We start from the raw sequence: 27576 nt of genomic DNA, 5'->3' as shown, positions 1-27576 counted from the left end.
ATGATATGTTCTTCCTGTACCCTGTAGTGCATTTAAATTGACATTGTCATTGGTCACCAGGGCACTGTGAAATTAATTGAGTTTTAATATTCTGACTAGATACCTCGAAATTAACTATTAACCATGAAAATTAACTATGCGAATTTACGTTGCAGAAACAATGTCTACTGCGTATACTGTGAAACATGTTTAAATAGCTACAAGCCATTTTAGCGAATTTGACTCTATGCATGAATTAACCGAATCTTAATATAGCTTAAGTGTCAACAATCTCATTGTGAGAATATACTTTAAGTTAAATTAGTGACATCTTGAATTAGCGAAATTACAGATTATCTAAATTAGCTAAAATAACATGCTAGCTAAAAAGACATGCTTTACAGTATTCGGTATTGCATCGTTTTTCTTTAAAGTCAACAGTGAGTTGAAATTTAAAACATCGACCTAGGGGGTCTGTTTTGACAGCTTTGAGTGCCATTCGCGATACGTATAGTTAATGTGTGTTTGTTATTATTAAGCGGCCGTCGTTACAGTGCGTAGAACATAACACCGTGAGAGCACAGGAAAGAAAACATACGTAACTGAGACACACATGGATTTCATAAGACTGGGGGTGATAGCCACTGTCATTGGTAAGTACAACACCAAATGTCACACTGAGGTCGAGTTGATTTACACATCCAGTCGTTACGGGACAGTGACCGTGCCGATGCGTGTGAATTGATGTTGGATGTCTAATTAGGCGTTACCCATCATGTAGAAACCGTGAAACACGTGGACGTCGGTCACAAATCTAGTATTTTTTTAGCAGTAAGTACAGTAACCTCTCACTGCGGAGGTTTACTTTTAGCACATCTGTTTTGATTGTGTCCATGAGATCAGTTGAGCTGTCGTGAGATAGCATATTTAATTGCACAGCGTGTGTGGAGAGAAGTGATCATCGGACTTTCTACATTCAGTTCAGAACGTGTCATAATCACGTTCGCCCCACTGAGCTGACGCTTTTCCGAAACTTGTGAATTGCATCAACGGCTTTTTCTGCCATCGTGCATGGAACACCTCTAACCGAAGAACACAGATAATTCACGTTATTGCAATGCAATAACGCACGCCAAGAAATAATTGTTCTTGTCTTCGGCTAACGCAACGTGCATACTATAGCGTTAGTTGATCCACGTATTCCATGTTTACTTCACAATTACGATCGCCCTAGCAGTACTGTATGAGAGGGAATATTTCCATGATTTTAAGGTGATATGGTTGTTGGAGTATTCAATAGGCTTTAAATTCACCGATCTGCGATGGAAACAATACATGCAGTGCAAAATCACTTTGCTCTAAACACTGTTTTACCTAGAACTAATTTTGTATTGTGTGAAGTTTATTTTCACTGATTTGTGATGAGTTGACTGTATACTCTAGAAAAAATATATTTTTGTTGGATTTTATTTTTACTGATTCATTCCTCCAGCGTGAAAATAAATTACGTTACAGTAGCATTTTTAGCTATAAACGAAATACGGTGAAATAAACCCATGTGAATTAACAATCATGTACAATGTTATGCCTCGGAAGTTATTTAATAGGAAAACGACAACACTTCGCATTTCATGGTTATAAACGTCATTAACTGTTATGTTCGTGAATGAAGTACGAAATAGCCTTGCCTGTTGTTATAAGATTGAAGTCATTAATTTTGAATGTAATGTACATTGACTTATATCACGCAACTGTCACTTACATAAAAGCATATTATTAACAAAATGTTCAGGTTATTTATACCAAATCGAAAAAATATTACCGATATTATACCTATCTTGACCAGAAATAAGACCGATACTTATACCTAAAATCTTAAAAACGAGAATCATTTCAGAGCACGTCCTTATTAGGCAAGTTTCATGTATTGCCCTGGGACCCACGTGTCCACGTCAATCGCCTCGGCAGCGACACGTAGTAGTGGTACAAGTAACCATTGTTACAGCCTTGCATGAGTACTAAGTTATGTGTGTGTATTAATTAACCGTACTGATTATATGAATATTAGACATGTGTCTGACCAGAAACACTCAATAAGAAGACGAGCCACGAGATAACCATCATACCTTATATGGTATTATTATTATTATAGTATGGTATCATGTTCTTTTTTCTATGTATGCTCTCCGCCTGAGATCACATATTCAGAGTTTAAATATATCATCTCCCCTGTGAATCGACTTTGATATCTATATCGAAATTAATAATAATAATAATAATAACCAATGTTTTCGACGTATCGATTATATACTTTCTTTAATGAAGCTGTCTTCATTTGCAATGCAAGCTCGTCACCGTTTGTAATGATTTATGTACCCGTGCGAGGGGGGGGGGGTAGAGCCCGTGTGCCCTGATCTGCCGACTTTCCCAGAATTGTATTTTAGATTGAGTGGCTGGAATGTCTCGACCGGTATGATCTAATAATGTCAACTTATCACAAATTATAGTACTGCTGTCAGTAAACAACATATTCCAGACGACACGGTAATCGTGCACGCTGTGGTGCCAACATGTTGAATAACAGTCTCATTGCGCCATTTCACAGTCTTTAGACTGAGTGGGTTCTCCTTATGAATTGAGGCACAATTTTACGTATTTTAAGTCAGTGTGTATTTTAAATTGCGTCTAATTTATTTACTTAAATTTGCCCAAACACTGCGCATTGTTGACGTCAGAGTTGTGCTCAGGCTTTGACAAGTATTACTTCGCGTTGTGTCATTTGCTGACATTTTCTCTAGCATTATTATTATTGATTTGTCAGGTCCGCACCGTTAAATTTTTATTTTCTCTGTCTGTATTGTAGTCGTCTACTTTGATTTTAATCGTTGTTAATATCACTTTACAAACAAGGAAATGAATGATACATACTATGATTCACAGACGACGATTTTGTAAAAGCGACATCCTGGTGTCATTAAAAAAATTGTGTCTAATTTTATTATTAACTTCCTGGTAATTCATTGTCGTTAATTGAAATTCCGCTGGTAGTTGAAAAACACGTACGAAGTGCATGCAACTGTCTAAAGTCCATAGCGTTCATCAAAATAGCACCGTCTTCGCTCAAAAATATAAATGTATATCGATTTGGAATGTGTTTGGACACTGACTAATGTAAGTGCGAAATTATGACACGTTTCTAGAAGCTCTTAATTATAAAACATAAATGAATTTGTTGATGATTCAGAATTCAACTCACTGAGAAGTGAGAATTAGGGGAAAATTCTGTAATGGTTGAACCCGATATCCACACACCCGATTTACTGTGAGCGAAAGAGCAACTCGATCAGAAGTATTGTTAGTATAACTCACTGTTTTGCAAACAAAATAGCAACATTGATATTTCAAATGTAACTGTTTGTTATGGTGAGTGATATTAATATTGATATTTTGTTAGCAAAATAGAGAGCTACATGCCAAATCGCAACACTGCCTGTTGGGTCAAGTTGCGTTTTCGTTCACAGTAAGCACTGTTCAGAATACACTGAAGGCCAGGGTGTACCAGATCCTATATCAAGACGGGGTCGACCACCCGTGTTAGTTCGAGTCAATTAAAACACGCACAAACAGGATCCCGATGTCAAGTACACCTAATGATGAATTACAACTTCAGCGGCACTTGGTTTCTTCTTTCATTATATTTTCGAATTCCCAGAGTGCGTGATAAAATACCAAGTAATGTGGGGACTGTGGTAATTTAGCGGATAGATAACAAGACACATTATCTGTGACCCGGATTCCTTAAAGGCTTAATTTACCATTAATCATGTTGAAAACGTCATACATATATAACACATAGGAGTTAATCGTTAACATTGAAACTAGATTGAAAGACGAGTCGATGACCTGTCAATCGGAGAATGTCGATTAAGCGTTTGTAGGCTGTGTGTGTGTGTGTGTGTGGGGGGGGTATGACACAGAAAATATTTGTTTATACTCATTCCTAGTTAATCTCAAACGAGAAAATATAATTCGATGGAAAGCATTTTTGTAATTTGATCAGTGGCCGGCTGATTAACGATGACCTTCGCGATCATTTACAAAATAAATAAACTATCTGTGACCGTGATATATTTAATTATCCACATATCGACGGTTAAGCCTGAATAATTGTTAAATAACCCACCAGTCAGATTCTTGAGAACGACTCCCTAAGTGTGGCGTGATTCGTTATATGCGCATGATTAAACATTACGCCTCATTGATGCGTGTTCCCTGTGATTTCTGTGTTACTTTCTGGGAGTATCTCGCCACCTGAGTTTTTCTTGAAACCCGGATACGGTACAACTCTAGTTCTAGAAAACAAGCTACGTTTGGTGCTTCGTATTTAATTTTAAGAAGATATTTATAAAATTTAACAAGAGAACTGGTGATGGCTGTGAATCATAACTGCCTCGGCACAAGACTGTTGTGTAATACAAGGAAATGTAAAGGAAAATGTATTGTAGTGTTACCTCTGTGTAATTTACAATATACATGTATCTGAATTAATCTTAACTGTGAGGCACAATATGGGAGTTGATTTAAATAACTGGTAGAAACAAGACTGGGCAATTGTTTTTGTGTTAGTTTGAATTACCAGACACGCAATCGAGACATTGTAGGATATCGAAATATGAATGCTAAACAGCAAGTGATATTTCCAGAGATATAGTTGGAATTGAAGCAAATGAGTAGCATATTAATCCATGAAACATACATTCTTGTATTAAGGCGGGAAGGTTGTCACCTGCGCATACGCGAGAATTGAGTTGCAAGCGACGATAACAACACACGCTAAAAACGCAAAAGCTCATGAATAGACGCTTGTTTGTAGACAGTGACATGATATGGCCATTTGACACATGCGCAGATGACGACTCCCCCGCTTTAATTCCCATTGCGCAAAAAGCAGCAAATACTGTTATTAAAGCACAGAATTTGCATGTATCCCCCCGCCCGCCATTTACGCAAACTACAAATCAAGGCTATTACCGCATCCATAGTTGTTGACGCTTTGCAGCCGCCATGGTGGATGTATTGTGACCGGACGTATTTTGATCCCCGGATTCTGACCTTGCATTCTGGCTACATTCATTGACCTTTCAAGTTCAATTTCCTTTCATTATTTCATCCAGATTTCATGATATTTAATATTTAAAACCAGCCTTTATTTCACAGTCACTCTAGTTTTCACTTTTTTAAAATTATTTTACTGATCAAAAGACTTATCACTCCCGTCATGCAATCCCCCATAGTACTTCCACAGACACAGCGGCGATCACCAACATGAATACAAAGAACCCTCGCTCTTCGAAGCTGAGGAATGAGTTTTTTGGCATGATGAAATTTGTTAAATTCACAACAAAATTTAATAATAATACAAAATAACGGTGTAAAGTAGATTTTAGCCGGCATGCATTGTCCTAACATAAAACAATCCTTCATGGTCCTCTTGGAAAGGTCGTGTTGTGCTGTGAAGAGTTTACTTAACGTGACGCTGGAGATGTATCCGTGGATTGAACCTGAGTTATGTTTATTTTCTTTAGTGATTAAAATCAACTCGTCCAGTCGTGTTACCCGTTAACAATTTTAAATCACAAATCATTATTGATGATAAAACATTACTTTGCTCACTGCTTATGGTGGTCAGTGGTTTGTAATATGTCCTTTGAATCGCTCTCAGTCGTGTACATAGACAATAATATATCCTTTCTCTTTCACTGGATATACATTGCTTTGAATTTGTGTAAAATTGGTATACTAATGTTATAACACTTGCCTTATATGGCAGCATGGCAGTCTTCCGAAAGTATTTTAACGAATTCTTGAATGTGTTGAATTGGGTTTAGTTTGTTTTATATTCTAAAATAAATTGGAAATTGATTTCTGAATTTCAAAGTAACGCCATTTCATTTCCTTTTGATTGCCGAAATTGTTATCAAGACCTGTAAAGGTAATGTGAAAATGTCATGATGTATATTTGATCCAAATAAATGTGTATTGAAACTCATACATGTTGGCGGGAAAATTATGGCGTTATTGAAGACCTACATAATTAGGATTTAAAAAATGGGTGAAGCCAATTTGTATAAGGTATTTCAAAACAACCTGAGGTTCCAACAAACATAAATCGATCCATAGCACCAGAGTGAAAAAAAGAATTGAGGTTTCCATGCTAATTCCTCGTTTGGTTTTTTATTACTTGACGGCGTCTCGCGTCGTCCAAGAGAAACCAACGTCCACTTTTTACCTAGTTAGTAGCCTGCTGTATTAAAGTCATTTGAAATGCTGAATGACATGCAGTGTGGGGGAAATTTTATTTTCAGTGCTATCATATAACAATTAGTTCATTTTAGCAAACATATTTCTGCTAGATTTTGTATTTTTAGAAAAAGAGTATTTGAATTATATTTATTTTCACTAAATTTCCTAAGAACCTCTTGGATACCAAATGTTCCGCCCGATGTTCCGCGTTTCTGTATCGAAACTCCCTGCACATTTATTCCGCATGCCAAAGTTGCTTTACATCAACTTGAAGTTTTCAGGTTAAAAGAACATTGTTTGCAACTTGTATGCACCAAAACAGTGGACTTCCGATGCAAGCTTTCAAAGTGAATGAATGGAAGTTTTTCATTGGAAGTTTTTTTGTTTACAGATTAAACAATATTGCAATTACGTTGATGTTGTTATGGATACAGATATGTTGTTGTTGTTGTTGATATCACTGATGAGTATGTAGGTTTCGTACGCACGAAAGTACACATTGTCATGTGGATTACTTTCACCCAACAAAATCACCGTAACCAGGATACGGATCGAATTCGCCATGGCACAGTCACGGCCACTACACAGTTACTGCATTAATAAAGTACATGTCAAATGTGCTTTCATACGGCCAAGGCTATTAAACATAATGAACGTCTGTACTAGACTATATTTAGCACTAGTTAAAGTGCACATGGTGACTTTGGTTACACATGTTGAATGACACCCATTCAGTATATATTACGTCATCGCAGCTGCCACCATTCCACTAGACCGTCGTTATGAGAAACCATGACTTAGAAATATTCGAAATGTCAGTTCACGTGGAGTTGATTAATAGGAGAGATTATGATTTTTATAAATATATTATTTGGTTTATGATTCTGTGTAGATAGCAGAAAATGATATAAAACTTGTCATTCAATTATTTACGATACTGTTTAAACTTTGTATAGGAAATAACATTCTCTTTATAAATGCCATCAATTTAATACTCAATTCAATCAGATTAAACGAGTGGGCCGGTGTCATGTTTTGCATCTATTATATTCGATTCCTCCTACGTACACTTCCGCATCCTGTTGTGGAATCACATTAACACAACGATGATAGGCTGGAATTAAGTATAGGCCGTCGCACGTATTTACGTTTCGCGGACGTGAGCGTGCGCAGCGACTGGTTAGCAAGAACTGGTCGCTCACATTCTAAGATAAAACAAGCCATGCATGGCACAGTCGCTAGTTTTCAAATTTAAGATATATAATTTGTTTATAGTGATTTGGTTTGAGCATAAACATGTCAGAGCTATGGATCCAGAATCTGATGCTTGATTTTGATGATTTTTAACATTAAAATGATCGGATCTGATCGTCTAACGAGAACTTGAATACTATTGCTCCGAAACAGCATTAATTAGAACAAAATGGCCACTATTCGGCCATTTTGAATCGGATCTCGTCAAAGCAATATATATATATATATCAAATATATATCTGTATATCTATGACATGATGTATAATGAATATATATTCAAACCATATGGCTCTAGAACCACATTCATTAAACAAAATGGCCGTCAATCAGCCATTTTGAATCTGATCTGAAAAACAAAATGACGTACATCAGGGACCTATAATGTCTTATGTATGTACCAAGTTTGAACAAAATTCATCCGTAAACAGCCGAGACCCGGTTCCGGAATGACAGATATGCTTGATTTTGATCATTTTGCAGCACAAAAATGGCCGCCATTCGACCATCTGAATAGGCCATCAGAAAATAAATTGCTGTGTATATGTATCCTATTACGGATGATGTATGTGTGAAGTTTGAATGTAATTGGTTCAGGCATGTCTAAGATACAGGTCCGGGCGCACGGACACACATAGGTCAATCCATAAGTCCCCGTTTTCGGACTGCGTCAAAACTGGGACTAATAATGGCGTTGTTCGTTGTTGTTGATATCAAATATACATGTATTTGTGAGCGGTAAACGACATTTTTTATCAGACATTCGCATACTGGTTAGCAAAAGTGTAAACATATGACGTCACAGGCATTTACTAGAAATTTGTATGATCGCGTTATGGAAAAGAAATCTGCATTGAAACTATATTATGAATCCTAATTAAAAATTAAATTAATGATAATTTGTAACAATATAAATATTAATAAAGTTGTATGAATCTTTTCACCAACTACGATTTTCGTATCAACTAAAAACAATTTTGATACCCCACAAATTCATGCTTTGTATTCAAAGACATATATTCAATGCGAGTGTTTTGGGGCTTGTTTAATTGACATGTTTCCATATGGATTCTTGCTAACACATTAGAGTATGATTTACAATGAAATTACTTCTTGTGTTTGGAGCAAACATAACAGTACTCCCTTTATGTTTGCAGAATTTAATTTTATAATAAATTATACCCTCATGTTTTGTCAAAAAGGAATAGCAACCAAATTATATTAACATACTTTTAGTAATCACAAATTTTGGGTTATTTGCACTGCTTAATAATAATTCCCTATACGTGGTGACGTGGCATATTGCCTTACCACTTTGTAAAGTGTGTATTGAATAATATTTAATATTCAATTACAAATGTAGTCTTAGTAATTTTAGTATAATTTAAAAAAAAAAAAGTTATTTTGTCACGAGGTATACGACACCGCACATCTTTGTGTTCGTCCACATTGTAAATTTCATATAGGAAAAAGTAACATTTGTGGGAAAATTGAAATCTCGCGAGTATGTCTAAAAAGAAGTTGAATTACATGCCATATGGCGTAACAACACATTACCATCTTCGATATTTTGATTTTTCTGCTTCCAAAATGAAGAAAGAGATACTACTATTTTGTAATCGTGAATATGATCTACTGATGCCATCAAAGCCTCAACCATCATATTTTAAATATAAAGGTAACGTAATACAGGATATGAGGCTGGCGTATATCCACTTGATTACCACATTTAACTCAGGATATAAATACTACCACCAACATTCATTGGGTAATTGACCCTATGAATCTTAGAGTAGCATCGCCAACCGAACGGTGTCAATGTTCATAAAGAAGCTGCTGGTAGCGGAGGACTACATCTGACCTGACCTGGACATGGATATAACAGGGTACATATTAATTTATACATCACGAGATATCTATTATACACGTATATAATATCTGACAAAAAACATCTTTATGCAAATATAATGATAATCTGAATATGTGTTTCATTGCGTACTAATAATTCACGCGCATGCGCCATTGTGGGTGCATTGTGTATACCACGAAAACAATTTTGTTTACGAACATTTATCAATAATTACTCAACGTGTAGATCAGTGTGCAATATTGTACAAACAAGTCGAACAATACAAACTCAGCTTTTCTTACTGTACATCTTTGAATAACCAACTTCTTCATTATTGTGATAATCCGCAAAACAATAAACATGAACTGAGAGATTGAATGGACGCTTGTGTGAAATCATAAATATCTGTGACATTTGTTATGTATGATATTTGACATATGTCAGATAACAGCAGCTGTTTCAAAAATAATGAGAAAATCCAGCTCCACATGTAGAACCAGATATATATTAATCTGTTAGATTTAATTATAGACAATACATGATTTTATAGGCGCTGTATACGCCAACGTCCTAATAAGCTCATCTGAAGATCAAGGTCAAGCTGGCTTAACGTTTGTGAAATCAACTTTCGGTGTGGGTCAGAGGAGCGCAATCCGTTCATGATCTTTATCATAAAAACATTAAACGTAAATTTTTATATGTTGCCGAAGAATGGTCATTTCCGATAAATATCATCAAATATTGCCTATTATTTACCTTAATCATAGACCATGCCATTAACATCCAAATAAAGTCCGGAAATGATGAATCAACAAGTCATTCCAACGATTTTTATAGTTCTCCCATGCAGCGAATATTATTAAAACTGTGCATGTGTCCTTTTTATGTGAAAATAATTAAATTGCATTATTATGAATTGTTAGTTTAAACATGACTTTTTTACGTTTCCCGAAACCTAATGAAACTGTCAGAGCATTGACAGATTCGCACGTTTATGTAATGGAAATGGAATGAATTAATTGCGCCTTAACGCTCAATGGATAATGTTATGTCATGCGATACGTGCAGTTCATTGGGAATACGGTATACTTAGCTAGACAAGCCAATTCTAAAACAGAACAGTTTTATTTTATTGAATTGTTGGATTTACCATAGTTGAATACAGACTCTGTGCGCACTATTAGAAACATACACACATTTAGTACCACTGAAAGCAATGACAACTAGTCATATGCTCTGGTGGAGGGCACGACAGTTCAACACCTCTGTTGTTTGTAATTTTACATTCGGGTTGTTTCGGAAGAAGAAGGGGTATAAAAAAATAACCAAGGTTAACCAATACGATCAATACGATCGTGGACGAAACAGAGCAAAACGCAACTGGGCGTGAAATAGGTTAATACCACTGTGGGCGCTATGTCATGACTAATGGGAAGAGTTATGAATTCATTCTACATAAACATTATCCATAATATCTAAAACTAAACACGGCTTGTTGATGTAAATATATGCAGAACACATTGCGCTTATAAATAAAATAGCAGAGTTGAATTATTTTTTGACCTTTTATTAAGAGGCAGCTGTCGCTATAACCTTAATTTCATGGAAGATAAATTAGCATGCCACATAACAATCGCCATTGTTATTCATAGCCGAGGTTGAAACTTGCCATAAATAATACTCTGCAAGCTGTATTACCTGGCCACATCAGCACCACCAAAATAAATACGAGAGATAAGTTTGTCAGAGACAGAGCTTTCCAATTATATGCATTTCTGCAATGAACGAAATCACGTATTCAATTCATAGCTTATACTTAATACTGATTATTTCATAGTATTTGTTGTCATTATTTATATCACGAATTTCAAAAAAATTACATGAGCAGTTCTATTGTATGTCATACGGATATAATAATACTATAACTAAATACATAAAACATGGACAAGGACTGTTATAAAATATTAGTATGCGTACCTGCAGGTTTTACAATTAGTTTGCATAAACACTTTTTTCAACTCAAATATAAATAGTGGTTGCCAGCAGTTCGCGAATAATAATTGATGACGAAAATACAATTCTTACGTGACTCATTCGGTGTATGCGTCCATTAACATTGTGAACCTTTGTCAATCTACCGAATTGATATATAAATATTTTATTAGGTTGTTATGGTATCCTTGAGTTACGGTCTAAATACTCGCGTGCCCGTATGGAGAGAGGTGACACTTGTTATCATATCTATGTCAAACATTACTGTATTTTAGTTACAATATATTAAAAATTTAAATGGTTTTCGTAGTGTTTTCAACTTTTATTATCGCATCCCTGCCTCCATGCGCCAAACCGAAACGATGATATATATTACATTCGTTACAAATATGGAATTGACAGTCTGTGTACAGTAGGTCCTTGTGGAATAACATGTTGTATCACCCCGAGGTTGCTATTGATAGGCATAGACAGTCAGTCTTCAATTGATAATTATGTACATATAATAAACCCATGGGATACTTGAGCAGAACACTTGAGTGAATTATTGATGCTAATAATTATAACTACGTGATCACATGTACTCCTCTGTATTCGCTGCGACTATATGACGTCAAGGTTGGGGTAATAATGGGGTGATAATTATTACATGTAAAACCTGAATCACAACTGTATGACGCACGTCTATTCAGATACATTTGATACTGATTTTGACTGTCACTGTCAGCGATTGTCACGCTTCCTAAAGTAGTTCTTTACACCATCTTTCTTTTAACGTGTTAACACATATTTAGCGATACAATGTACTATATATTGATAACTGATATTTCTCGCGAATGCGCTTGTCGAAAAGCAATTTTTTTCGCGACTTATATATTGAATTCCAGTGTGTATTCAAGCTTTACTATATATTAAATATGTACAGTGTAAAATTCACGTAATTGAGAGTCATTAATTATAATAACATCAAAATACGACGTGTCACAAGATTCGTATTAAAATAGTGTCAACTTATCGTGACCGTGTTAAGTAAACTGTGATAAATTGAGATGAAATGCAATAAGGTTATATTCATATGAATATTGTACACTACTATGGACGTATTCATATGAATATTTTACACTACTATGGACGTATTCATATGAATATTGTACATTACTATGGATGTATTCATATGAAAATTGTACACTACTATGGTTGTATTCATATGAATATTGTACACTACTATGGTTGTATCCATATGAAGATTGTACACTACTATGGTTGTATTCATGTGAATATTGTACACTACTATGGATATATTCATGTGAAAATTGTACACTACTATGGTTGTATTCATATGAATATTGTACACTCTATGGTTGTATCCATATGAAGATTGTACACTACTATGGTTGTATTCATGTGAATATTGTACACTACTATGGTTGTATCCATATGAATATTGTACACTACTATGGATGTATTCATATGAAGATTGTACACTACTATGGTTGTATTCATATGAATATTGTACACTACTATGGTTGTATCCATATGAATATTGTACACTACTATGGATGTATTCATGTGAAGATTGTACACTACTATGGTTGTATTCATTTGAATATTGTACACTACAATGATTGTATTCATATGAAGATTGTACACTACTATGGATGTGTTCATGTGAAGATTGTACACTACTATGGTTGTATTCATATGAATATTGTACACTACTATGGTTGTATTCATATGAATATTGTACACTACTATGGTTGTATTCATATGAATATTGTACACTACTATGGTTGTATTCATATGAAGATTGTACACTACTATGGATGTATTCATGTGAAGATTGTACACTACTATGGATGTATTCATATGAATATTGTACACCACTATAGTTGTATTCATATGAATATTGTACACTATTATGGCTGTATTGATATGAATATTGTACACTACTATGGTTGTATTCATATGAAGATTGTACACTACTATGGATGTATTCTTGTGAAGATTGTACACTACTATGGTTGTATTCATATGAATATTGTACACTACTATGGATGTATTCATATGAATATTGTACACTACTATGATGTATTCATATGAATATTGTACACTACTATGGCTGTATTCATATGAATATTGTACACTATTATAGTTGTATTCATATGAAGATTGTACACTACTATTGTTGTATTCATATGAAGATTGTACACTACTATGGATGTATTCATATGAATATTGTACACTACTATGGTTGTATTCATATGAATATTTTACACTACTATGGTTGTATTCATATGAATATTGTACACTACTATGATGTATTCATATGAATATTGTACACTACTATGATGTATTCATATGAATATTGTACACTACTATGGCTGTATTCATATGAATATTGTACACTATTATAGTTGTATTCATATGAAGATTGTACACTACTATTGTTGTATTCATATGAAGATTGTACACTACTATGGATGTATTCATATGAATATTGTACACTACTATGGTTGTATTCATATGAATATTTTACACTACTATGGTTGTATTCATATGAATATTGTACACTACTATGGATGTATTCATATGAATATTGTACACTACTATGATGTATTCATATGAATATTGTACACTACTATGATGTATTCATATGAATATTGTACACTAATATGGATGTATTCATATGAATATTGTACACTACTATGAATGTATTCATATGAATATTGTACACTATTATGGATGTATTCACATGAATATTGTACACTACTATGAATGTATTCATATGAATATTGTACACTACTATAGTTGTATTCATATGAAGATTGTACACTACTATGGTTGTATTCATATGAATATTGTACACTACTATAGTTGTATTCATATGAATATTGTACACTACTATAGTTGTATTCATATGAATATTGTACACTACTATGGTTGTATTCATATGAATATTGTACACTCCTATGGTTGTATTCATATGAAGATTGTACACTACTATGGATGTATTCATATGAAGATTGTACACAACAGTGAGCGTGTGTATGGTGTCATAAAATGGTGTCTAAAATTGCTTTCTACGATTTCATATTTGAATACCGAAGTAATAAAACCAACTGTGCTGGTGTATTATAAAATTAATATTATATCTATCTAACATGATTCCCGACAATAACATCGGCTTCCAGTGCATAGTTTCTTATTTGTGTTTTCCGACCGTCTCGTTTCCTTTACATCTCCAACATCTCTCAGAAATTTTGCAGCAAATATCGATGAAACTTTGCAGGTTGATGAACAAGTCACTGTTGAATATCCACGTAATTCTTTTCCAGATCTGAAAATCCTACGTGGATCACGATTTTCATCCAAAATTACCTCTCCCAACAACACTGAGCACGCCCAGAATAAATAATTAGGTTAGATCGTAATGCTAGGGTTTTCAGTGACGGCATGACCTTTATCTGAATCAGTCTGAAATGAATCACAGTCTGGTTTTTGTTTGGTTTTATACAAATTAAACAAAAAGTAGTCAGAAATGTTGTATATTATATTATTAAACTGTAAAAATTGCATCCCATTATAAAGAGCCATCACTGAAATAACTGGTCACAAAGTTGATGATCAGTGAAAACACTTCGCCGTTACTGTTTATAAATGTTGGTCAGGCACATTGATACTTGTGATGTAAATTTAGCTTCAGTTGTCAGCAGCTAGTGTATAAATGGATCACACTATTACGAAGGGCTACATTTTGATGAGAAACAAACCCAGTTTCTGTTAATATACAAAGACCTGAATTAACAAGGAAGTCAAGTTGTTATTAAAGGTACATCAAGGTTTACTCAGATTTATGAATGCAGTTGCTTGAACTACATGTAAGAGAAATTGTTTGGTTGCACTTGTGTACTCTGAGATTCTGAACATGGGTCAATGGAAGTTTTCAGTTATCAGTACAATACTAGATTAAGGGAAATTACTTTATGATGAAATTTACCCACATAGAGTACATATTAATTCAATTGTTTGCAGATGTTCCATCTATTAGTTTAACACGAGTATTTTACAATTAAATGACAGGGACTGTGACATTCATGTCTTGTAATTTCAGCAGCCGTTGAAAACAGTGGCTAAATTCTGTTCAGGAAACTTAATCGCTTGAACAAAACCTATTACCTCCTCAAATATGCAGATCACGTGATAACGAAGGTATCATGTATGCGCTGTCAGGCGAACGGAACTGACGTCATCAACACGATATTAATTAACCACGACTTCATTCAATAATATTTCCTAATTGATACAGATGTATTTTCTTAAATAGATTCATTCAAATAAATTCATCAAAAAATACTCTCTCTCATCGTGAAATTACCAACGCTGAAATATTATGAACGTAAAACAGAAATTAGCTATTCGCTATTAATACACTAGATATAAACCCATGCGACTTGTACACTGAAAAAGGTGAGTAATTGCGCGACAGTATATATGTGTATTACACCGTGTTGTTCCATTCAGTGAGATAATGTACATCCATCAGAGAACAATGTAAAGTGTTTGTGAATAACTGTGTTTCGGTTTATAACCAAGTGACTGGTAAATATGAACTATATATAATCATGTTTTTCTTTTCTACTTCACCCACGACATGACCTCGACTTATAATTGACATTTATAACATTATAATTATTATATATTTGCTGGGCGTATATTGTTATTAGTATGACTCATTAATTTGACCTTTATAGACATATTGTAGAATGTATTAATATATTTTGTCAATGAAAGCAGTCGCAATATCGAACAACATTATTTTGATAGACGTATTTTATGAAATAGTGCAATATCGTACTGGTGTACACCTGCATAGTAGAAGCTAACAAGTCTTCGCGTATTGTAAAACATAAGTACTGAATAAGGATTGAATAGGAGAATTTGATATTTGATATCCCGAATGAGCGAGAACGTGAAAGTTTGGGCTATTTTTACGCATGTTATTTCAGTTCTGTATTTGGTTTTATTCTTCTTCTTCCATTTGTGCTCTTGATAATTGTCAAATTATCAATTTTCAATTCCCGAATTTATAGCGTTTGGCGTCTATTGTTTTTCGCTTGCGCATATTGCGTGACCTGAGGTCAACAAAGCGGAATAAAGATACATTTCAAATGTTCCAAACGTGCAAAATCGCAATAACCGCTCTTCCGTGTTTCCAACCCCTAAAAATGACATTATCTTTCAACTAACTCGTATCAGCTTTTGTAAATTTGCCAGAAGAGCCAGGAAAACGAATATGCAAATTAGCTTTGGCTATATTTTCTTATTTTGGGGGTTATTTTTGAAAAAAACACCCCAAGGTCATATTTACTAAGCGAAACATACACGTATAATCTCCTTCAACTGGTAAGCCATGTTTCTAAGATGTATTATATAGTACGTCTAGCTGCTGTTCATTTTGTACCAACTCACGCTCACTCGCTATATTTTAGAAATATGCCGCTGAATTCTTCCGGGGTTGCTAGTCTATTGTTCTTTTAACTTTTCATATTTTTGTCATACCCTCGCCCGTTGCTTGATAAGTTATCACTGTGCAAATAGCATTACATCGCGGCGTTCATCGGTAATTCGGGAATTTGAAATTACAACTTACTAACTAACTGCAAACAAATTCTGTGCATGTAAAGAAATAATTTAGCCGATTCGCAAAACTGGAATTTTAGTTGTTTTCCAGTGAAGCAGAACATGATCATTCAGACTGGGGCAAGTTTATTACTCGAAATTGTATTTGTTTCTCATAACACTATTCACTATTGGTTATTGCAAGAGCTACATGGACAAAACCGCTGTGACTATAATGTACAAGTAATGAGGTAATAATCTGAGCAGGTACTCCACCGGAATTGCAATTAGAGGTGTAGTTTTATGCCGTTGAATTAGTCGAGTCGTGTGTGGCATTTCTTTTATACAGGCGCGTACAATTCGTTAGTCGTTTGACGTAATCGTGTCATTTTGCCTACAACTTCCTGGATCGAGGAGGATCGACGGGGATGATGTTTGTACGCACGCCGTCGTGTCTAATGACTTAATATTGTCCTGTATTGCGTTCAATCTATTTACATGTACTTATTTCACGTTTGATTGGAATATAAAGAGTTGGAATTATTGCCATGAATAGTGGGATAACTATATTGAAATAAAATCGGTGTTTCTCTGAAGTCAGATAATCAGAACTTGCTTGCCTTCTACAGGTTGAACATATAATGTTCTTCCTCGTGGTATGTAGGACAGAAATTACTATAATTATACACGATTGTTTTTTAGTCCCTGTTCGGACGCAGTCCGAAAACGGGGACTTATGTTTTGACCCTTGTGCGTCCGTGCGTCCGTGCGTCCGGTATCTTAGAAATACCTGGGTCAATCATGATCAAACTTCACACATACATCATACATGATATTATACATATGCACATCGATTTGTTTCACGATCTGATTCAAGATGACCGAATGGCGGCCATTTTGTGCTAACAAATCACCAAAATCAAGCATTTCCCGGCTGTTTACAGATGGATTTTGTTTAAACTTGGTATACACATTAGACATAATGGGATATTGATGCACATAATTTTGTTTTTCAGATAAGATTCAAAATGGCCGACTGGCGGCCATTTTGTTTCAATGAATGTGGTTCTCGTGCCATATTTCTGACTTGCTTTGATTGATTATGTACAAATTTTAAATATTCATTATACATCATGTCATAGATATACAGATATATTGGTTTGACGATCCTATTCAAAATGGCCGAATGGTGGCCATTTATTTGCTAAAAAATCATCAAATATCAAGCATTTCTGGCATGGATGGATTTCGTTCAAACTTGGTACATACATAAGACATTACGGGTTCCTGATGCACGTCATTTTATTTTTCAGATCTGATTCAAAATGACTGACTGGCGTCCATTTTGTTTTAATGATTGGGATTTTAGAGCCATGTCTCTGACATGCTTTGACTGATTATGTTCAAATTTTATATATTCGTTATACATCATGTTATAGATATATACATGTATTCAAAATGGCTGATTTTGAATGCTGTTCCAGAGCAATATCTCTCAATATGGACAAGTACTTGTTTGATGATCAGATACAAATGTCAATCATTTTAATGTTAAAAAATCATATTCCTGACATGGTTATTTTCCAGCTATATTACTATATACAAAACTATATCTTAAATGTTATAACTAACGGGAACTGTGTCATGCATGACTTGTTTTATATGGTTTCATTTAAATCAGTGCATTCCACTGTGGTTTATAGTACACACTTTCTCAGAATACCAAAGTAAACCATAATGAGAATAGTTGTTCTGTTAACCCTAAACACGTGACGAACATTTTACTTGATTTTAGACGAAATGAACACGCTTCCCACGTAGTTTCTGTAACGTGAACACTCGCCCCAATCTTTGGGGCAAGTGGCCACGTCTTGATTTCAAACAAAAACAAGTAAGACACTTATGCGCATGCGTTCGATTTGTCACGTTTGAGTAACTAGCCATAAACGCATAACAATTCCCGCCAAATTTGGTACGTTTAATAACAATCTATTTGTCATCTTCTTTAGGTGTATTGATTTACGTTTCGCCGCATTATGTATACATTCAGCCATGAGTGATTACTTTAGCGATAATCACTAAATCATGGCCAATGTTATAAACTGGTCATTGTCTTAATTCTAGAAGATTATAGATCAAACTGACTGAAAACGTTCGCAACCGCATAATTCAAATCCCAGAGGTGTCATCATTCTCATCGTCATTCATAATTATGTTTGCGATCAATTGCTTTCAGGTTTAGTGGTTTCATCAAAGAAATAGCGTAAATTCTGACCTACATTTTACAAACTGATCAAGTCTATTACTAAACTAGACTTCCAGTACTTGGAATGGTATTTGTTTTTGTCTGATAAAGACTTTTCGTTTTTGACATTATCAAGTTCTTTTGTTTTGGAGATAACAAACTGAATAATTCATAACGAAATGTATTCCATATACTTAAAATTGATAATTTTCCTATTTACCGATAACACAGGAATATTACAGAAAAAAAATTGTAATGTTCTCTCTATATTTTTCCAAACTATATAGTTTGCTCAACAACCCATGTAGGAACAATAACTTAATAACAATGTTTTTATTTACTGTTTTACTTACTGTACTTTTCTGGAATGAACGGAAAGTCTCTACCGACAAAATCGCCGCGATTACAAGTATTGAGGTAATAATCTCAGAAAATGCCGCCCCCGCACCGAATTTGCAATCACAGGCGACGCATTAAGCCACGGAAGAGTTTGCCTAATGTGTGACATTTCTTTATACAGGCGCGTACAAATTGTGATTCGTTTTTCATAATCGTTCTCGTTATTATCATACCTGACTGACTGGACCGAGGAGGATCGACGGGGATGTTTGTACGCACGCCGTCGTGTCTAATGACTTAATATTGTCCTGTATTGCGTTCAATCTTTTTACATGTACTTATTTCACGTTTGATTAGAATATAAAGAGTTATAGCCTGAATAGTGGGATAACTATGTGCCTTGGTGATGGATACAACGTGTGGGTGTCCCCATAATCATAGCCAGGCTTACATTATATGAACAAAGTCAGCGTTACTCTGAAATAAGATTGTTAAACGTGATTATGAGCGTGTGTCAGATCATCAGTACGTGGATGTGTGTGTGAGGGCGGGGGTGTATTGTAGAGGTAGAGCATACGAGTGTTCTGCAAGTGTATTTGTCTGTGTTTCTCGGCACACGGATTAACTATGCTTCGTGTTATGTATGACAGACATCACAATAGTTATAGATGATCGGATTCCATAAAGCAAACATTGGTTTAATTTAAAGTAGACTGTATTGCATTCTACTGTAGTTCATAGTATACGCTTTGTAAATCATACTTGTCAAACCCTATTAAGACCAGGCACTTTTAAATAATTTTACTTAATGGTAGTAAAGTCATTGCAATACAATTTGTTAAAATGCCGCACACTTAAAGATCACACTGACTAAAAACCTTCGCAATCGTATAATACAAATCCTAAAAGTGTCAGAATTCACATCGTCATTCATAATTAGGTTTGCGTTTAATTGCTTTCAGGTCTAGTGGTTTCATCTAAAAATAGCGTTAATCTAACCCACTTTTTACTTGATAATTACCCGGAATATTCCGTCCGTCCAGTGATGAATGAAAGTACACCGATAGTAGTTTATCATCGTATGACGCCTATACAGCTTATTGACTTGGTAAGTACATCGTGTCCTATATTTTGATGTGTTCAAGCGGTGAAGTAATCATAGTTGGGGGCGGTTTTAGCCTGACACTATAAGTGCGAAGTGTCTTCTCCGCGGCCGGTGGAGAGCACATCACGAGGGCGACGTCATCACGCAGGGCACGCCTTGTATGAACTCATTGAAGTGGGAAAAGGCGACACTTGCACGTTGTTACAAAGATTATTTTTGTGATAACATTTCATACTTATAAGACATTAGAATCTTTGAGTTCTCCTCGCATTTTACCATATATTCGTGTTCGCTTTGTTTTTATATATAAAATTAATAAACATAATACACATCGTAAAACGTACGTTTTGTTGGTTGCAAAATGTATTCAGTATTACCCACTGTATGTATACCATCATGTGCGTGTCCAATCGTGAACGTCCTCAATAATGGTCGTCCACATTAATCATGCGTACGTGACCAACAGCAGTCGATAAATTATGTCCATTTGTTTTTATTTGTTAGGATGAACAAAACCAGATTCTGACATTCAAATGTTGGCTTGGACAGGTAAGAATTCGAGAAATCAGCAACAAATAACAAAGAAATAACAACAAGTACTTATTCGAGCGGTACCACACAGGATGTTGTATATGTGTGTGTTTGATTAACAACGATGTTTAGAGAAATGTCCCATCTAATTCTCTTTTGAAAATGTTGGTGCAAGCCATAACAATGTGTTATATCAGTGATTATATATGCAAATACTAAATCTTTAAATAAACCGTGCATTATTATAATATTTATTTTCTAGATTAAATATGGAGTGAATATACATTTTAGTTTCAAGTGAAAACAATAGCCAATAAAGACACACCGGACAACGTGGATTTACTCCACGGCGTCTCGAACACCTTTAGTAAAATGCTTCACTGGTGTAGACAATGTTTCTATTGATCGTCCGTTCTAATTCTAGTATTCTAAATTGAAGGGCGTCGGTGTGTGTCAGCGGCTTATAATAAACTATGCCCTTTATGGCCACATTGTTGTGTTCTTTTGTTTTGAGAACTTACAATCTATGACACTATTGGCCAGAAAATAGTTCTTTTAAAAAACCTCATATACTTATTTGTTGTGTAGTGTGAATATTTTCTGTGGCTGATGTCTTTAATTTAACCCGGGTCTTTTGTCTGGCGAATGGACAGATCTGCAACCGACGTACGATGTACTAGGATCTGGTACCAACTACTATATTGTCATTCAAATCAATCTGCATTTGCAGTTCGTATATTAATAGCAAGTTTGCCACGCTTCAGGCTGTTCTGATTGAGCCGAATTGTTTTTCATGAAATCAATATATATTATATTAGTAATAAATATTACTTAATTTTATTCAATTGTGTTGTTACGAACGAATTGACTATAATTTTGGATCTCTTCTCATTTTAGACGTGGACAGATGAATATTTGACATGGGATCCTGACGATTTCGGTGGGATTAAAGAAATACAGATACATATCTCTAATATATGGCAACCGGATATGGTATTGTTTACTAGGTAAGTTGTAGTGTGGTTAAATTCTCTACATGTGATCGAGCAATTTGGGTGTATTTTTGTTGAATGTAATATACTTATTAATCAGTTAGTGCTTTTATTTTATTACTAGTATCAGCGAACTGTTCACTCGCCATTTTGATACAGACGCTATTGTCTCCTACGATGGGACGGTGGTCGCGTTACAATTCTCTGTCGTTCAGTCAACTTGCACCATCGATGCGACGTTCTTCCCGTACGACGAACAAACCTGTCAAATGAAGTTTGCATCGTGGACCTATCATGGCGGGTACTTGGATGTCCTTCCAAGTAATGAGAGTAACATTGAACGCTTTATCAATAACGGCGAGTGGTTACTAGGAGATATGGACATAAAACGCAATGTTGCTCACTATGTCTGCTGTGACGAGCCCTTCCCGGATGTGACGTATACGCTCCACTTCAAACGTCGATCGAACTTCTATGTCATGAACATAATTTTCCCGTCATTCCTTGCGAGTATTTTAATTTGCGTGGGCTTCTACTTACCGTCCGATTCAGGAGAAAGGATTACCTTGTGTGTTACTAGCATTCTATCCCAGTTTGTTTTCCTGACTATTGTATCCAGTTATATGCCACCAACGACAGAAAACATTCCGCACATACGTGAGTATAATTTACAATCCAGCGAGCTTATAGTGTGGTTTATTTCTCAAACGTCTTGAGCATGTGGCATTGCATATACATATAATTGAATGGGAGATTTGGGAATGATACATTTGAACAATTGAAGAAAGTTGATATGGAATGAACCTGGTAATTGCATGCGTTCCAATTTTACTTTAGGTATTTAGTATCTTTGGAAATCCATCAATCTAGAACAGTGGAACTTTAGATTGAAATATCCACCTCGACATGGACACTACGCATGTTCTCAATATACGATTTCCAATCACCTATATATTATATCAACCACCTATATATTATACCAATCACTATATATTATATCAACCACCTATATATTATACCAATCACCTATATACTATACCAATCACCTATATATTATATCAACCACCTATATATTATACCAATCACCTATATATTATACCAATCACTATATATTATATCAACCACCTATATATTATACCAATCACCTATATATTATACCAATCACTATATATTATATCAACCACCTATATATTATACCAATCACCTATATACTATACCAATCACCTATATATTATATCAACCACCTATATATTATACCAATCACCTATATATTATACCAATCACTATATATTATATCAACCACCTATATATTATACCAATCACCTATATATTATACCAATCACCTATATATTATATCAACCACCTATATATTATACCAATCACCTATATATTATACCAATCACTATATATTATATCAACCACCTATATATTATACCAATCACCTATATACTATACCAATCACCTATATATTATATCAACCACCTATATATTATACCAATCACCTATATATTATACCAATCACTATATATTATATCAACCACCTATATATTATACCAATCACCTATATACTATACCAATCACCTATATATTATATCAACCACCTATATATTATACCAATCACCTATATATTATACCAATCACTATATATTATATCAACCACCTATATATTATACCAATCACCTATATATTATACCAATCACCTATATATTATATCAACCACCTATATATTATACCAATCACCTATATATTATACCAATCACTATATATTATATCAACCACCTATATATTATACTAATCACCTATATATTATACCAATCACTATATATTATATCAACCACCTATATATTATACTAATCACCTATATATTATACCAATCACCTATATATTATACCAATCACCTATATATTATATCAACCACCTATATATTATACCAATCACCTATATATTATACCAATCACTATATATTATATCAACCACCTATATATTATACTAATCACCTATATATTATACCAATCACTATATATTATACCAACCACCTATATATTATATCAACCACCTATATATTATACTAACCACCGATATACTATATCAACCACCTATATATTATACCAACCACCTATATATTATACCAACCACCTATATACTATATCAACCACCTATATATTATGCCAACCACCTATATATTATATCAACCACCTATATATTATACCAACCACCTATATATTATATCAACCACCTATATATTATACCAACCACCTATATATTATACCAACCATCTATATATTATACCAACCACCTATATATTATACCAACTACCTATATATTATACCAATCACCTATATATTATACCAATCACCTATATATTATACCAATCACTATATATTATACCAACCACCTATATACTATACCAATCACCTATATATTATACCAATCACCTATATATTATACCAATCACCTATATATTATACCAATCACCTATATATTATACCAATCATCTATATATTATACCAATCACCTATATATTATACCAATCACTATATATTATACCAACCACCTATATATTATACCAATCACCTATTCATTATACCAATCACTATATATTATACCAATCATCTATATATTATACCAATCACTATATATTATACCAACCACCTATATATTATACCAATCACTATATATTATACCAACCACCTATATATTATACCAATCACTATATATTATACCAATCACTATATATTATACCAATCACCTATATATTATACCAATCACCTATATATTATACCAATCACCTATATACTATACCAATCACCTATATATTATACCAATCACCTATATATTATGCCAATCACCTATATATTATGCCAACCACCTATATATTATACCAATCACCTATATATTATACCAATCACCTATATATTATACCAATCACCTATATATTATACCAATCACCTATATATTATACCAATCACTATATATTATACCAATCACCTATATATTATACCAACCACCTATATTCTATACCAATCACCTATATATTATACCAATCACCTATAATCACCTATATACTATATCAATCACCTATATATTATATCAATCACCTATATATTATACCAATCACCTATATATTATACCAATCACCTATATATTATACCAATCACCTATATATTATACCAATCACTATATATTATACCAATCATCTATATATTATACCAATCACTATATATTATACTAATCACCTATATATTATACCAACCACCTATATATTATACCAATCACCTGTATATTATACCAATCACCTATATATTATACCAATCACCTATATATTATACCAATCACCTGTATATTATACCAATCACCTATATATTATACCAATCACCTATATATTATACCCATCACCTATATACTATACCAATCACCTATATATTATACCAATCACCTATATATTACACCAATCACCTATATATTATACCAATCACCTATATACTATACCAATCACCTATATATTATACCAATCACCTATATAGTATACCAATCACCTGTATATTATACCAATCACCTATATATTATACCAATCACCTATATATTATACCAATCACCTATATATTATACCAATCACCTATATATTATACCAATCACCTATATATTATACCAATCACCTATATATTATACCAACCACCTATATATTATACCAATCACCTATATATTATACCAATCACCTATATATTATACCAATCACCTATATATTATACCAATCACCTATATATTATACCAATCACCTGTATATTATACCAATCACCTGTATATTATACCAATCACCTATATACTCACCTCTCTCTGTATAATATATCAACATATGTTTAGATTTTAATGTTGGTTATATTTTGTGACTATATGACGCATCAGGATGATTAGTATAACAAAACTACGAGCGCAAAAACAATTTACTGTAAAGTAAAGTATATGTTTTTATTCATTGACGTATATAGAACTATAGTACGTGCCATTCGCCAAATTTTTACATTACATTACATTACATTACATTACATTACATTACATTACCCTTTGCCACAACTACCTCCAGGTCACCCTTGGGCAAGGTGTAGTACCTGTCTGCCTTGGGTGCCAACTTACCACGTAATACGTTTGGTTGACATCAGTAAGGGCATACGATCGTAAAATTCCTGCACCAACAGATCCGCATAGGTGGACAATATTTTATGTAAATATGTATATATATATATGTTTCAGTTTTCCTTAGCATTTGACCTCTTGTAGTGAGAACCAATGTGACTGGCCTGCCAACGGGATGCTAATTATTTTACAATTAGTTTACACGATTTGTAATGCAAATTTAATTCCAATAAAGACTTTATGGCAACCATTACAATATGCAACACGAATAAAACAGATTTATTGTAAAATGTTAATATGTTTATATTTCCCAACAGAACGGTTTTTATTCAGTCTCATCTCGATGGGAGTAGCGTCAGCATTTGTTATGGCTTCATCGTTAAATATGCACTTCCAGAATCCAGGATGTGAGAAAGTACCAGATTGGTTGCGGAAGTTCGCCTTTAATTTTCTCTCACGGATCGGCTGTACTCGGTCAAGATTGACTCCAAAGCCGACCAAACAACAATCAAATGCTTATTTGAATCACGAGGAGTTTACAAATGACGTCAGCAATAACCACAAGATGCCGTACGAACATCCGGTTGAGAACATTTCATTGTCACCATCTCAGAAAAACGATTGCGACGAAAATGACCCGGAAGTACAACAACGACGACTGCGTGAATGGCGTGAAGTAGCTCGAATTCTTGACAGGGCTTACTTGTCTATATACTCACTCATTTTAATCATTTTGACGGCAATGTACATTTTCTATATACCGGTAATAGCATTGGCCTCCCATGATGAAAAAGGTTACCATGGAGGTGAACAACATGGCGGTAGTCTTGGCACTCTGTGAACAAAATTCCGACAACTGGACATGACTCCTTAACTTAACATTAAAGAATTACAAAGTCTCAAAAATTATCCCGTGATCGTGATCTTTGTGACAACTATGTTTATTATTCCGAGTTTTGCACGCACTAGGGTAATGCGTCAGGGTCATATATATTTACTTATTTTGTTTTCCGTTATTCGCAAATATTAGGCACGTCAGGTAATGAAAATCCATATGTTTTTTTTAAGGGAGATTGCTCTTTAATCGATAGTATCCTGCCAGGAATATTGCACGAGAAAAATAGTATAGTATAGTGTTGAGATGTTTATTGTCATTGTCGCCTTTTTTGCAGTTTTATTATTTTCTTCATATTGCAGTAGCTGCAATTGTTGTTTTGACTTATGTTATGATTACTACAAC

General features: G+C 34.1%; 1 protein-coding gene across 1 annotated transcript; it reads left to right on the top strand.

Moving 5' to 3' along the window:
- Positions 1 to 491: 491 nt before the first annotated feature.
- LOC144348048 (neuronal acetylcholine receptor subunit alpha-10-like) lies at positions 492 to 27245 on the top strand. Its single transcript, XM_085506701.1, has 6 exons — positions 492 to 632; positions 20540 to 20685; positions 21187 to 21231; positions 22111 to 22220; positions 22330 to 22862; positions 26654 to 27245. Exons 1-6 carry the CDS (start codon positions 593 to 595, stop codon positions 27175 to 27177), a joined length of 1398 nt encoding a protein of 465 aa, XP_085362827.1. The 5' UTR covers positions 492 to 592; the 3' UTR covers positions 27178 to 27245.
- Positions 27246 to 27576: the final 331 nt, after the last annotated feature.

This window comes from Saccoglossus kowalevskii, chromosome 13 (assembly GCF_978046115.1).
Source record: "Saccoglossus kowalevskii chromosome 13, keSacKowa6.1, whole genome shotgun sequence".
NCBI lineage: Eukaryota > Metazoa > Hemichordata > Enteropneusta > Harrimaniidae > Saccoglossus > Saccoglossus kowalevskii.
The sequence above is the reverse complement of the archived record's forward strand: the minus strand, read 5'-3'. Positions and strand labels throughout refer to the sequence as shown.